The 15695-nt window shown below is 41.1% G+C and overlaps 2 protein-coding genes across 2 annotated transcripts; both read right to left on the bottom strand.

Annotated features, from left to right (window-relative positions):
* Positions 1–1421: 1421 nt before the first annotated feature.
* Positions 1422–4829, bottom strand: lypc (ly6 domain containing, pigment cell). Its single transcript, XM_049583823.1, has 3 exons — positions 3448–4829; positions 2699–2818; positions 1422–2539 (listed from the first exon to the last, which is right to left on the bottom strand). The coding sequence occupies exons 1-3, from the start codon at positions 3497–3499 to the stop codon at positions 2334–2336; spliced, it is 378 nt and encodes a 125-aa protein (XP_049439780.1). The 5' UTR covers positions 3500–4829; the 3' UTR covers positions 1422–2333.
* A 1026-nt stretch (positions 4830–5855) lies between these two features.
* Positions 5856–15083, bottom strand: ccdc105 (coiled-coil domain containing 105). Its single transcript, XM_049583800.1, has 8 exons — positions 14275–15083; positions 13130–13414; positions 12263–12367; positions 11550–11700; positions 9940–10106; positions 9727–9822; positions 9514–9627; positions 5856–7141 (listed from the first exon to the last, which is right to left on the bottom strand). Exons 1-8 carry the CDS (start codon positions 14647–14649, stop codon positions 6914–6916), a joined length of 1521 nt encoding a protein of 506 aa, XP_049439757.1. The 5' UTR covers positions 14650–15083; the 3' UTR covers positions 5856–6913.
* Positions 15084–15695: the final 612 nt, after the last annotated feature.

The following is a 15695-nucleotide window of genomic DNA, read 5'->3' as shown; positions in this document are numbered from 1 at the left end:
GCACTGATATGTTAATCATCCAAAATGCTCATGAGCAAATGTAATCATAATCCCAAATAAACTTAACAAATTGCCAATATAAATACTGCTACCAGCTCTAGTTCTTGGAAAACAAGAATGTAATGGGATTGTTAAATCGTTAATCATTTATGTTGTGCTGCATGTGTACTTTATGTCGACAGTAGTAGCTTTCATTTATTGCACATTAGTACACTGTATAACTGTGCTTGCTTATGAAAAATCATGTAGTAGGAAATCACTTTTCAAATTTGGGAGTTCATTTTCTTTGGGGATGGGGACTGGGGGACCCCAGAACTCTAGACCCCCTGACAGATTTGGTCCCTCACCCCAGTGTTGACTCCATGGCTGCAGCCTTGGTGTCATTTACCTGTAACAACTTAGCCTGTTCTTTACCTTTTTATTACTGCCTGTGCTAATTGAAGCTCTGCTCATAGTACAGAGGTCAGGTCAAGTTGGTGGAGGTCTTCAGTCCAAGCACAGCTTTCACTGCGGCCATGTTGAGGGTCTCAGTAATAGTTCACAGTCTTAGGTGAAACTATTTAACTTTGGTCACATGTGTAGCACTAAAATTGTGTTTGATTTCATTTGGTAAAATCACTGATTTACACCAACCATATTTAAATTGAATTCTGCTACACGCTCTTTTGGTGGAGTGTGTTTCCTTTTCGTAGTGGAGGGTCTAAGGAAAGAAGGTAAATATGACACATTGGGCCTCAATGCAGCAACATTTTCTTAAATTTCTCTTATATTTTCTCTTAATTTTCTATTAAGAGAAGTCAGCTGTAGATGCAGCAAATGTTCTTAACCATCCAAATCTGTTCTTTCCTAGGTGTGCCACTTGAGCATGAGTTACCCTTTCAGCATACGTAACGCCCCTAAACACTTCATAACGGTTTGTGATGTGCCATGTGCAAATACTGTGTCATATGCCCAAGAGTTGGAGAGATGCCTCAAATAAAAAGGCTGTAAGACGAAGAAGAACTTCAGCAGTAGGAAATTAGGGTATTGATAAACTTAAACAACTTAAACATGATTTTCCAGAGTGTCAGTACCATGGAAAACCCAGCTATGGCATAACATTTGCGAAGCTGTATGGTTTGTTAGCAGCAGTGGTGGATGAGGTATTTACATGCTTTACTTAGAAGAAGTACTTACGTAGAAGTGCTAATAACTTACCTGAAAAAATCCTGCATTGAAAATGTTACTTAAGTAAAAGTCAGTAAAAATCAGAAAAATGTATTCAAGTATTAAAAATACTTAATGCAGAAGATTTTAAATCAAGTTAATCAATCAAAATAATTAAAAGGAAAAGCCGCAAGTTTTAATATTTGAGAAGCTGGAACCATGGAATATTTTTGCATGAAAAATAACTTGAAAGATTATCAGAGTAGTTGCCAATTAATTTTCTAATCAACTGACTAATTGTTTTAGCTGCACTTGTACATTTTCATATAGTTTAAGTGCAAAAATCTTATTATCTAAAGTAACTAAAGTTATCAAATAATTGTATTGGAGTAAAAAGTATAATATTTTCATCTGAAGTGTCGTGAAGTAGAGGGAGGAAGCTCAATACTGTACTTAAGTACAGTATTGAGTAAATGTAATTAGTTACATTCCAGCACTGGTCAGCAGAGGAACGCACAGTAACTGAAATCACAGTTTAATAATCTAATCATCATTGTAAGACTTAATCTAAATTTGATTTTGTGATGTTTGTGCATTTTTTAAATGTTCCTCAAATATAAAACTTATGTTTCCTTGTGCTGGACAAACATATTGAGAACTGTGGAGAACAAGATGGTTTTTTTTTCTTGTCTAGGTAAGAGTGCTCTCGACCACAGAACAGCAAAATTAAGAAAATATTGGTGAATCCCAGAAGTCAATGGGTACAAAGAGAAAAGAGAAAATGTGTTCAGATATCGCTTCCTGCATGAGGCCTGTTGTGTACATATTTACATACAACACTGTAGAGCCCTCTGAGACTAACTTGACTGAAAAGTGGGTAGAGGTAGTTTATTTTGTCACAGTTTGTATAAAAATACTAAATCATGGGAACATAAGTGACAGATGTTACACTCACTTCCACTCTCCGCTTCAGAAACAGCTCTGCAAGTAGTAGGGCAGGTCTTTAGATGTCATAAGCAAAAATTAGAGAAAAATATTATTTTTCTATCTCACAGATATGGTTATGGTTTAGCACAGATTAGTGCACAGTTACTAAAAAAACGCTGAGTACAATGTCAGTCCATTAAGATGGCAGAAAAGGCAAATTCATCTGTGTTTAACTAGATCTCTTCCACATATTTTTCTGTTCACCAAAGGGCATATGAAATAAGAAGTGTGAGTATTGTGCCAGTCCAGCAGGAGGTAGCAGGTGTTGCAGCTCCATTGCACAGGTGTGTGTTGCAGCAGTCATTGGTGAAGGTGAAGTTGAGTCCCATGGCCTGCTTTTCACCGGTGATTCCACAAAAGGAGGGCAGGATGCAGCTCTTCTCGTACAACACCACATGGAAGCCTCCTGAAAATCACAAGTTTGTTAGAAACATCATTTTGGGAGAGACTCGCACAACGGCACGCTGAAAAGAAACCACACTTCTCCCCGCCTGTTTCCGTTCTCAGTTCTTTTTCTCAGTTTTGATATATTTAAATGTTGTTAAGTGACTTAAAGCACCCTCACCTCTCTGGCCCACAGCTCTGCTGGACAGACAGACCTGCCCGGGTGGACACTTGAGAGGGTATCTGATGCAGTCCAGAGGTGAGATGGCGGGGAACACACAGGTGTAACAGAAGAGGGGAACTGAAGGACAGGCATGTAGGTTAACACAAAAAATGGCTTTAAAGAGTTTAATTTTGCAGAGGAGCTGCCGTGACATCTTGATTATGACCCAAAACAGGATGGGAGGGACAGATGCTTTGAATTTAAATAGCTCAAAAATAGCTAAAAAGAAAGAAAAGAGAAAATGAATTAATGAATAAGCTGAAATGTATCAAACAGAAACCTTCATTGTTGATACGGAGGCAACTCGTTTGATAATCCATTAATTGCTTGAGTTTTCAGGCCAAAATACCCCAAAAAGGGCTGGTCCCAGCTTCTCAAATGTGAGGACTTGCTGGGTTTTCTTGTCTTACATCACAGTAAGTTGAACATCTTCGATTTTTTGACTGTTAGTCAGACAAAACAAGATGTATAAAGACGTCACCTTGGGCTCTGGGAAACTGTGATGCTCAATCATGACTATTTTCTATCACCACACAGTTAATCAGTTATTGAATATAACTGGTAGACGAATCAATAATAAAAATAATCATTAGTTTTAGCCTTACTATTAGTTATTGCTGCAAATAAGTATTTCTGTTAGCAATATCAGGCATGTTTTGTACATTCATCCACACTAACAAATACACACTCGTGTTTAGTTCACTTACCCACAGTTGGAAGTAAACAAAGGAGAAGCAGAGGACAAACCAACTTCGACATCACTGACTTTTTCTGTCTTGCAGGGAGAATATATTCTTGCAGCTCAGTTCTTCAACTCTTATCGTCGTCTCTTCTTTGTTATTCACTGGAACAAACCAGCTGTCTTCATCTTGAACACAAGAAACCTGCTGAAGTCTCCGTCTTTATGAGTCAGTTTCTGGCCAGCGTTATTTGGGCTTTCTCAGCTTCCTCAGCTGCAGAGATCTGAAGGTAAAATCTCCTCTGGCTCCTCTTGATATTCCGTCACTTAGCTCCAGGAATCTCCACACCCCAGTACTTATAATTCAGTTACGCTGTTAGCCTCCCGGTGACAGCCATGACTTGACATTACTGCCTGGGCTCACTGTCCTGCTGAGAATAGCCCCATTCAGATGAAAGAGAATCAATGGGGCTTTGTGAGGGAACTACACTCTCGTTTAGGTTAAAATCTATAATGTCCATATATATAAATGTCCATGTATGTCATGTTTTGTTTTTTTTCACAGAATGACAAGACATGTGATGTCTACTATGATAAAACAGGGCAGGTTTATTAAATCATGTCTTATTTCTTAATGAAAGACGTTAGGTTTGGTAGGAGGGCTGTCAAGTGACCTGCAGTCCCATGACTAGATATGTGCAAGAAAAGATGTTAAATTCACAGGTCTTTAAAGCTGTTTTGGCTCACCAAAAAAAGGCAGTTATATCTTGAAATGAATTCCAGTACTTTAATTTAATAAGTAAATAAATGGTTTTCACTGAGAAATGTGATAATCTTGTTAGATAAGTTAACCACATTAGATATTCACATCTCTTTTTTCTGTTTTTCAGCTGTACAGAAGGCCATTGTTCCTATCAGGGTCATGTTTAATTGCAGTAAAGATAACTGAATTAGACCACGATGAAATGGGTACAGCAAATAAAATCTTGGCATTTTTTTGGACACCGAATAAAACAGGTGGCTAGGATGTGCTGCAGCAAGACAATTTTGTCTGTCACAGAAAAGACATAAAGACATGACATTAAAAGCGATGTTTAAATGTGCCAAGTATGTAGGAAAACTATGGTGGCCAATGTGAAAATGTGAATGGCCCCATCTAGAGCCACTGTTTGGTTTGTCCATTCTTAGCTCCACTGTGCAGTCACAGCAGTGTGGAGATAGGTCTGGAATCATTGCTTATCTTTGTACCATAAAGAAAAAACCCTCTGGCTTGTTTGTGAGTCCTTAAACCAATCACAACCATCTTGGGTGGTGCTAAGCCCAGGATGCAGCAACCGTGCCCTTGCAAAATAGTGTCGGTAGTGAACTTGTTTACGTGGGTAGGTGAGCACTGTCATAAAATGGGAACTAATGTTTTTTCAACCTGGGCCCTATTTTCCGATCTACTTTTGTCTAAATGAGTGATAGGATGTCCAATATTTGACATCTCTCCAGTACGAAGCTAGGGCTGACCTACCTGCAGCCCGTGAGCGCGCGCTGTATTAAATAATAGGGCACTCAGACAGCGTCAAACAACGTCAAAATACGTCCACTAAAAGTGCATTTTTTCACACAGATAGGCTCGGATTGTTAGTATAATTATCCGACAACATAACAAAGGAGAAATGAACGTCTGTGTTTATCTTTAGCTGGATTCGGACATTCCTCTGCCTGCTGCTGCTCCCTCTCTCCCCTCATCCGCTCCTGAATTTCAATGAATTCTGTGTCCGTGTACGTTTGCGTACTCCGTGTTCAAATAAATACGGGCGGTCAACAAATTCAGATGGCTCATCCAGATCCAGTTGGTCAAAATCGGGTAAAAATTCAGCCATGACTACTCCAAACAGAGTAACTCCTGGTGTTTGTAAGGTCACTCCAACAGTAACTTCTTGCAACAACTCAAATCTCGCGAGACGTGAGATTTTGACTTGCCACAACAAACGTCCGAATTTTTACCCGATTTTGAACAACTGGATCTAGATGAGCCATGTGAATTTGATGACCACCCGTATTTATTTGAACACGGACGTACATGGAGCAGAGCTCATTGAAATTGAAGAGTGGACGAGGAGAGAGAGGGAGCAGAAGCAGGCAGAGGAACATGTCCGAATCCAGCTAAAGGTAAACACAGACATTCATTTCTCCTTTCCGTTATGTTGTCGGATAATTATACTAACAATCTGAGCCTATCTGTGTGACGTGTTTAGTGGACGTATTTTGACGTTGTTTGACGCTGTCTGAGAGCCCTATTATTCAATATAGCGCAAGCTCACGGGCTGCAGGCAGGTCAGCCCTAGCTTCGTACTGGAGAAATGTCAAATATTGAACATCCTATCACTCATTTAGACAAAAGTAGATCAGAAAATAGGGCCCAGGTTGAAAAAAAACATTGGTTCCCCTTTAAAATGGCTCAGCAAAAGAGAACACCACAAAAAACACTGACAGTCATATGTCACTGTGTGATTCAGGTTTTAGTGATAAAAAAGACAAACATCATTTGATAAGAGCCCTAGAGGTGAAGCATGACTATGCTTTAGGGCTGGATGAGCTCACTAAACCCGCTGAAACCACAGACTATTTGCTGGCTGTATGAGGTTTTCGTGGTGCTCTTGTGAAGTGGAATGGATCAGTACGTGTGTGAAGTCATTGGCACTGGTGCATGCTGCTGCCACAGTTAAAAGATGTGCCAAATCAACCCCGACTGGCTGTGTCAAAAAACAGATCCAGCTCGAGAGTAGTGCAAGATTTAATCTGGGCTTTCCCGGGATGCGTTCCCAAGTTGTTTTAATCGTTTTATATCTTTACAACAATTTACTGAAGGAACAAAACAGGCATGCCTTCCTGCAGGATCCAAATCTTAGTCAAAACACAGCAGTTTCAGCGTGTTGTTAGCTCAGAGGTTGTTTGTTGTTGTTTACATCTGGTGAGTCAGACTATGTTGATATAAACAGCTCATTCTAAAGTAACAAAAACACAATGGTTCTTATTTTCAGGTGATTATAAACTAATAAAAACATAGTTATGAATATTATATACCATTTCTGACAGTAGATATCCCTGAATCGTACACACCTGGACCTTTAACATATCTGAGACAAATCCTTAGAATTTCTTAATGAACTTGACCTCGTGCACTGGGGGTATCTGAAACAGGAAAGGGCATTCCCAAAACTGTTGCTACAAAGCTGGCAGCACTCTTTGCTTAAATTGCTTTGCTGTAGCATTAAAAATGTTTTTTAATTTAACAAATGGACCTTACCCAAACCATGACAAACTAAGACTAAAAGTTCTCAAGACTATGAGACCAAGGGTTTCCATATACTTTTGACCACAAACTGTTGCTTTAATCCTATTTTATTAATCTTTAACTGATACATTTTATACATGGCCACTCCCTTTTTCTCGCAACACACTTAAAGCTATCATCCCTGTCTACTTGCATGCTTGCTGGAGTCCTACTGAGCACAAGACAGGGGAAGTTGGCCTCTGCACGCCCCCTGCTGGAGGACAGAGGGCATGGCTCGCTTGTCGACCTGCTGACGCCTCATGCGGATGACAGCTGCATCCACCTGAGCTGCTGCCCTCTTGCAGTGCTGGTCATCCAGCAGCTGCAGACAGGCGCGCTGCAGCCTCGCCAGCTCACCCTCAGAGGACATCAGACACCGCCTCAGCACTGCGCTGCCCTGAGAGACACACAGGAAACACATTTAACCTGGTTTGGTTTGTTTGAGACAAACCACTGAAGGCTTTTTTTAATATAAGGTGTGAACATCTGCCAGCATATTTGAATATGACAAGATCCTGGTGTGTTTGTCTTTACTGTCACACATGAGCAGAAAAGATGCTACTATATGGAAGACAAAAAGTTTACGCCACACCGTGTGTATTTGCTGTTATTCCCAGTATTCAGGTCAGTGTATGTTTATGAGGCTATTATCTTCAGTCTTTAACCTCTTGTAACAATGGTTCTCAAACTTCTATTAACAATAAACCCTCTGACCACTGCAAAACATTTTTAGTAGAAAAACAGTGAACAGACGGATGTGATTGCAGTTGCAGCAGTTAAAAGTTTACAGTGATTGCATTAACAAAATAAATATTTAATATATAATGTGGTTTATCAAACTAACATTTACATTTTTATATAACTTATTATGTATAATTATTTTAGGAATCATGCATGACATGATATTTCTTAAATTAACATTTTATTAAAAATCTCATGTGCTCCTTGCAGTACTCCAAAATACCCTTAGGGGGACCTGTATCCCCATTTGAGAAACACTGCTTTACTACATATTGATGCTGTATTAAGAGACTCAGTTTTGGTTTGGTTCAGGTCAGTCGTGCAGATTTTTGTCTGCAGAAGTGCGAGTGCAAGTTGACATTTTTTTTCCCCTTTATTCACAGAAAAGTTTGTCAGTCTACACTTTATTTAGCAGATTTCAAATGTCACTTTCTAATAAGAAATATTTACAAATTATAAGTTGGAATTAATGGCTTTTTAAAAGCTTAATAAATAATTATAGTTTATTACAAATAAATTAATCAAAACTGTATAGATTTGTAATTTGTAGGTTGCTAGGTTGTAAAAAACAAACTGGGCTGCAGATGTAAATATTAAAGCTGCATTAATCAATATAATTTATTACCACTGGGTCAAAAAGCTGTATGAAAAGATAGAAAAAGGTGTCACTGGTCAACCTAGCGTCACTTCCGTGATTTAAAACTCCATCACGTCAGCACTATGTAAAATCTATGAGCCAAGCTGGAGCTTGTGGGTGGGGCCAGTGGGAGAAGCAGTACTGTGCATATTCAGTGGGCCGCATACTGTGGACGTAAACCCAGAAGCTAGAAAAAGTTTTTGGCATATGCGCCAGGCGAGCAACTCCATTGGAATAAATAGGCACCATCTTAGCATCCTGTATCTAATTATTATTAAAATCAATAAAAGGAAATGCACCAGGCTTTCAACTAACTCCAATGTAATTCCATCCCTGAAAATAACGTATAAGAAAGTGCAAAAAAGTCAGAGTCGGGTGCCTCTCTGTGCACCGCGCTCACGTGTGCGCGCTTGTGCGAGACCGTGAGACATGGGCACCACCTTCATGTGTGTTCACGTGCTTTCGCTGGTCTCGCGCAAGCGCACACACATGAGCGCAGTGCACAGAGAGGCAGTTAGAGCTACAGGCTACAGTGAGGCTAAAATCAGAGTTCACATGACGTTTTTCCAAACAACTTTTTATGTCGGGGCTTCAGGACACTTGGATCACTATGGACGAGCAGTATGGAGATATTGTTGTGTTGCTACCCACTCTCCCCTGGGATCTCCGCAAGGGATGTGAGAACTCTAAAACTTCACCTGAGCCTCCCTCGGCGTATGGGTGAGTAGATAATGGCTGCATTTTCATTTTTGGGTGCACTATCCCTTTAACTCACTAAACACCACCTGCTCTGCACCAAACAGCAGACAGACACAGTTAGCTACTGGCTGGTGAACACAGAGTCAGATGTTTCCTTGAGGAGTTGGTAGCGACCAAAACAGGCCAGGAACACAACTCCAGGGGCGCCGAGTAGCTCACCTGGTAGAGCAGGCGCCCCATGTACAAGAGCCACATCCTTGCAACAGCGGACGCAGGCTCGATTCCGACCTCCAGCCCTTTGCTGCATGTCATCCAGCTGCTCTATTGTTAACCTTTACCCACTTAGTCATTTTATCCACGTTACTGATTGATTATTTATCAAAAACCTCATTGTGTTTACATTCTGTGAAAGCATCAATAGTCAACACTACAATATTGTTGCAATATCAATATTGAGGTATTTGGTCAAAAATATTGTGATATTTGATTTTGTACTTATCACTCAGCCCCAACACTGGTGTAGTGTTATTGATTTACATAATTGATTTTTTAAGAATTAATAAAGCCATTAGTTACAATGCAGAACCCTTTAATGAAGTATGAAGAAGACGTGGTGGCCAAAGTTCCATCACCATAATTAATGAGTGCATTTGAATGTATACATGGATAGATATAGTGGAAGCAGTAAACACCTGTATGAGATGAGCAGCCTCAGGTAACTGTGTCCCTGGGTGTCTGTGATAAACCTGCACCAGAGGCCTGTTGAGTTTCTCTCTGGACAGTATGTCACCGCTGTACTCTGGACCCTGTACACAGGATAAGACGGGGAGAACATCACCTTGTGCACATCGTCTCTGAACCTCAAATAAACTCACTGATCCTGTTTGACATACACACAAACTAACCTGCAGTCTGTCGTGGCTGTGACGAATACAGTTAATCTCCCTCTGCTTGCGAAACATGGCCTGCCTGGTGGCTGCAGACATCAAAGTCAGGTTTTGCTGCAAAAGACAGAATGAAATGAAAACTGTGTTTTATTATTCTGATATCTAAGTGATGTCAGAGTATTTCTGAAATGCATGCAATGTTGTTTAACACATAGTTGTATTTGTGTCTACCTGCAGACTGACTGTCTCTGCCATTTTCTTCACCAGGCCATCATTGACTGCGCAGTGAATAGTTTTCTGCCTGGTGATGGCGCTGGTTAGCATCTGTACGATGTTCTCCCTCAGCAGCTGTGACTGATTGATGGTCAAATTGGACGACTCTAAAACCTGTTTACATTCTGCAACAAGACAAATCAGTGATGTAAGAAAATAAAATTGTTTCATTTAAACAAAATCTGGTGGACAACAGCAGCAGGTTTTTAACAAGCGGGGACCATCCTAACGTAACCCTTACTGCATCTCCTGTTACCATTTACGATAACATTTCACCTCTGAGTACACAGCGGGTCATTTGAAACCAGGAAGGTCAGCTGAGCAAGCTGAGAGCAGGAAAATTATTAAGGGAAGTGTAGGTTAGTAGCCTTTGTGGTAGTATGTTAGAGAAATGATGTGATAATGATGTACACATATTTGAACTCTGTACATATACAGGAGTTACTCTGTCTATTTTAAGATGTAATAATGGTAATAATGGACTGAATATATTTTTAGTACGTAAGGAATTAATTTTATTAAATGGAGTGAAGGCCCACAGTCTGGCACAGTTTTTAGCCATGCTTACGATGTAACTCTAGGTCCACACTCCTATGGATTGCCATGAAATTCATTGCAGATATTCATGTTCCCTTCAAGATGAATTACAATAACGCTGATGATCTTGTGACTTTAGATTTAATGCCATCATCAGGTGAAGTTGTCCAATAATTTGGTTTATGACCAATCGGCACATCTGAAAAGGATCTACTTAAATAGATTTGTGGTATAAAGTCTGGGTTATTTTTCCAATTATAGAGTTTTCCAGTAGCCTAACATCTGCTTTTCTATACTACATACTCTTTTCTGTAATTTGTCTTTTCTCCTCAAGGGCTTCATTTCCTGTTGGAACAGCATGTTCGCATGCAGGGTCCGTGTGATGGCCGTGCCCACAGCCACACAAAAGGTTGAATGATTCCCATACTCACCCACAGCATTACCACATGTTCAGTTACCTTTAATTTGCAGTCACTTAAACTACAGACAGCACCAGTTTGTTTGATTAAAATTGTCTGTCATTCTGTCATGTTGCTTTTGTCATGTTGCTATTTGCTTTTGTAAGTTATTAATTAATTTCTCTTTGTCTTTGAGTTACCTGAAGTCACCTCCTGGTTGGAGTTGGGACTGAGGGCGGAGCCTGGTTTTATGCAGAAGGCCATCCCAAGGACCAAAGTAAGAGCTGAGACATCATTGGGGGGATTAGGGGTTTCTTTGTGTCAGTCTGAGTTATTGTCTATGTAAGTTCTCCCCTTTGTGTTTAATGTGGTCTGATCAGCCAGTATATATGTTGCCCCTTCGTTGAGTTAAAGTCTAGGTTTGCTTGCCTTATTTGTCAGTAGAGTTATGTTTTGTTGATGTCTTTTAAGGGCCCTATAACAGTTCTGTTATCTTTAGTCATTTGCTTTGTAAAATGTATCTTTTGGGGAAATAAACCCACTTTTTTTTCAACTTAAAACCTATGTTTGTTGTGCTTTTACTGCTAGGTCCATGACAGACTGATAGAGCTTTACATCCTGTCCGGACTGTACCTGGTGTAAAGGGGCTGACGGGGTCTGTTTTGCTGAGGGTCTGAGCAGCGCTGCTGTGTCCTCCAGCAGAGCCGCTGTGAGGCAGCAGCTCCAGGACACGAGCTCGCTCACTGGCACAGTCCAGCAGCTGTCTGCTGCTCTGACCCAGAGCCTGGAAGAGACGTGGAAGGCACACATTAGGGCTGCAACCAAGTATTATTTACAGGACTGATTAATCTGCTGATTACATCCACCACAACTTCTCTAAACCCCCAAGGTAACATCCTCGGATGTCTTCTTGTTCAACACCCAAGAAGGTTAAATTTACAATCTTGTTTTACTCAAACAATCAGCTAATATATTGATAGTTGCCAATTCATTTCCTTTGATCGTTTCAGCTGTTTGACTTATGCAGTTTGTTAAAGAGTTTTCTTGGCTTTATTGTAAGAGTTAATGACATTATCATAACAGGTCTTGGCAAGTATGCATCAGAAGTATAACGAAGTGATTTCACTTTGCATTTGTATAATTTGATCTCTGTCCAAAGTTGGAAACTGGTGGAGGTTACTGGCGCATGACAGCTTTGGCAGTGTTATTTTTCTTCCATCGCTCATGCCAGTAAATCACATGGGGGGGCAAGTGGAAAGGAGAGTGACAGTGACAGAGTGAGGGCAGGAGGCTTGAAAGGAAAATGAGTCAACCGATGAAGACAGAACAGTAACGCTGTAAATCACCTGCAGCTGGGTCAGTGTGTTTCTCAGCGCTTCCTCCAGATCCTGTTTCAACTGTGCCAGCTCTCTTCTCTCGCACAACAACAGGTAATCAGCACCGTCTCTCTCCTGCAACAGAGCAGACCTGTCAGCAAACACATCACCTCTCTTTGACAAATGAAGTTCGCAATACAGAACTTAATAAATTAATCTGTCTGGTGTATCACTTACACCATGTCTGGTACTGGATTTAGCTGCAGTGGCAGAGAAAAGGATAAGGATTTAAAGGATTTAAAAATGGTTTGATAATATCAATACTGTGTCTGCACAAGATAAGGTGCATGGGATCTTAACATAATTTAAAGGTTGAGAACCATGATGTACATGTTCCTGCAGGTGAAATCCCTTAAACTTTCCTGTGGTGCTGTATAGAAAATATACAAAAAAATGGCAACATTTTAAGTCCTCAGATAAACATAAAAAAATCCAAACTGGGGTGCACAGTAGCTCAGAGGGTAGAGCAAGCACCCCATGTACAAAGGTAGCGTCCTTTCCACAGCGGCCACAGGCTCTATTCCAGCTTGTGGCCCCCCTCACTGCATGCTGCACGCCCTGGATCATCCTGTCATCAAAGGCAAAAAGTCCAAGAAAAAATCTTCAAAAAAAAAAAAAAGTCCAAATTTAGAAGTGGAGTAGAATAGAAACTCTCTTTTTGGTGTTTTTTCTCCACAAGAAGGTCAGAGGTCAGAACGAAACAAAACAGCAGCCCTGAAGCAAGAAATGAGTCAGTGTTTCACTCATGGATCATCTGGTTATATGACTATATTTATCCCATGAAGAACAGAGTACAGTGTGGGGTGGAGAAGAGCAAAGAGCCAAGAATAAACCTACAGTCTCAGCAGTGGATGGCCTCCTGGTCCTCCCCTCTGAGCTCCTCCTGTTGACAGTCAGACTGGTCCTGAGGCTGCGCAGCATCCTCTCCAGGTGACCCCTCTCCCTCTCCAGCTTGATGCCCTCCTGGGTCACCCTGCCGGCCTGCCTGCGCAGCTGGCCCTCCACCTCCCGCACCCTCCGCATGTAGTCACCGGCCACGGCAACGCTGGCCCCGGCACACTGCTCACGCAAGCTGGTGGGCAGGAACAGGGCCACAGACGTCTTCTGGGACCCACTAGGGAACTTCGGAAGAAAGTTAGAATGCAATTTCTACATGTCTGAGTCAGTGATAGAAAGTTACCGAGTACATTTACTCAAATACTGTGCTTAGGTACAATCTGAGGTACTAGTAGGTTACTTCACTTGAGTATTTTATACAACTTTAGGGTGTACTTCTACTCCACCACATCTCAGGGGGAAACACTGTAGCCTACATTTGTTTAATAGCTCTAATTAAAGATCCAGTGTGTCAGTTTTAGGGGGATATATTGGCAGAAATGGAACAGAATATATTTTCTTTAATGTGTAATCACAGGGGCCATGTGTGCTACAAAGCAGGAAATGTCTGTTGTCAGGTAACCGGTTTGTTTGCTTGTTTACTGTCTGTTTATATAAACACATTAGTTCCACTTGGTGCATGTCTACAAATGATAGGACTGCAATCATGAGGTTAAAAGAAAAAATGCAAAGTGAACTTGCAAGATTAACCAACATTGTGTGGTAGGTCACACTTTAAAAGACAAGTCGCAGACTGCTGTCTGGACTCTGGACATGCCTGCTTTAGAATAAGCCATTTACATCTAACACTTTGAATGGAGCCATTCTGTATCAGGAATACTTTTACTTTTGATACTTTTGATTACATTTTGCTGATAATACTCAGTACTTAAGTAGACTTTAGTGCAATTTAATACTTCTTAAATAATCTGACCTCATCCTAATTCTCAAAAAACAATCTAAATCGTCCATACGCCAGATGTTTTTGGTGCAGTTGTTTTTAATCTATGTGATGATGAATAGAGTGCAGGTGTTAACTTGTACTGCACATTGTTCCTTGTGAGTGTCATGCAGCCTTATCTATCTACACCACTGTGTTTTCTCACCATCGCTCCAGTAGTCTGGGGCCTCGACATCTTATTTTTGCAGATGCAGTCACGACTCTCTCCGCATTCCTCCCCTGTGATCTTATCATCTGTTGTTTCCGCTGTGCAGTCTGTGCGCTTTGGGGTGAAACCGGCGGTGGCGCTGCAGCTCCGGGGCCGGCTGCAAGTCCCGGACCGCCCGGCCCGAGTCTGGCGCACCAGGCGCTCCGCCCGCCGGATGGAGCGGACCGTCCCATCGCGCCAGGACTGCGGTCCTATAGTGACAGAGCCGAGGGGCACCGACTGGACCTGCATTCCTTCACATCCACTGACCTTAAAATGCTTACCATGAGCTGCCTGATAAATCCTCTGATGAGTGTGTCCACTGTGAGGCATGCAGGGTGAAAACTTTGTGTGAAGTGTTGAAGTCTGAGCTCCATGGCAACAGTTCCTGAAGTAACAAGAAACTCAAAGCTATTTGGTGATTGGACAGTGAGGAGAAGTCATGTCATTCAACACCGGCTTTTACACCACTGCTTCATCGGGCATCCCTGGTTCCGGAAGTTCAATCTCTATCCATTTTCCTGCAGACAATGTCAGGTGACTCAGAGTTGAAGCACATCTACAGGTTGTATCGACATGAAACTCTCCCGGTTGAATCATCAGTACAAACGTTTAATGTCTGCGTTAGAAAATATCTGCTTCTTTGTCGAGAACTCTAAATTAAAGCCCAAGAACATAAACATTTCATTGTAGTGATGTGACGTTCGCGAACGAGCCGAGTCTTTGAACCGGCTCTTTGAAGTGAACGAGTGAACCAGATCTTTAGAGTGAAGGAGCCAGTTCCTAATTCACATTGTGTTGATGACCCCCCTCGGTTAGAAACGAAAGGTAGGAAGCTAACCCACTATCAGCACTTGCTTGTATTGGCAGGCTTGTTGTTTATAAAGGGCGTTGCTATGGCTACACCAAACTTGATATGTGCAGGGTCTATTCTGGGTCCACATTATAATATCCAGGTCCTGTGATGTGATAAATCAGCAATGCGATTCGTCGTTGAACCCACTAACACCCCCCCCCCCCAACAATAAATTCAGAAACTATGTCGTCATTAATTTTTATATACATAATGTATAATAATTTAAATAAAAATTTAAAAAAAAATGTTACTATTATTATTATTATAACCACATAAACCCATGGACAGGTCATGAGACACCCCTGAACACAGATATGCAAAAGACCTACACAGGAAGAAACACAGACTTTGTCCTGGTATTGCCTCTTTTTTGGTTGTTGTTATACATCTCTTTGAAGTCATTATGCATCTTTTTGTGGTTTTGCATCTCTTTATGGTAATTTTGTGTCAGTTTGAGCATTTTCTTTGTCTTTTTTGGTAGTTTTGTGTCTCATTAAGATAGTCTTGTCAGTTTGAGTTAATT

This window comes from Epinephelus fuscoguttatus, linkage group LG8, assembly GCF_011397635.1.
Source record: "Epinephelus fuscoguttatus linkage group LG8, E.fuscoguttatus.final_Chr_v1".
Taxonomy (NCBI): Eukaryota; Metazoa; Chordata; class Actinopteri; order Perciformes; family Serranidae; genus Epinephelus; species Epinephelus fuscoguttatus.
The sequence above is the reverse complement of the archived record's forward strand: the minus strand, read 5'-3'. Positions and strand labels throughout refer to the sequence as shown.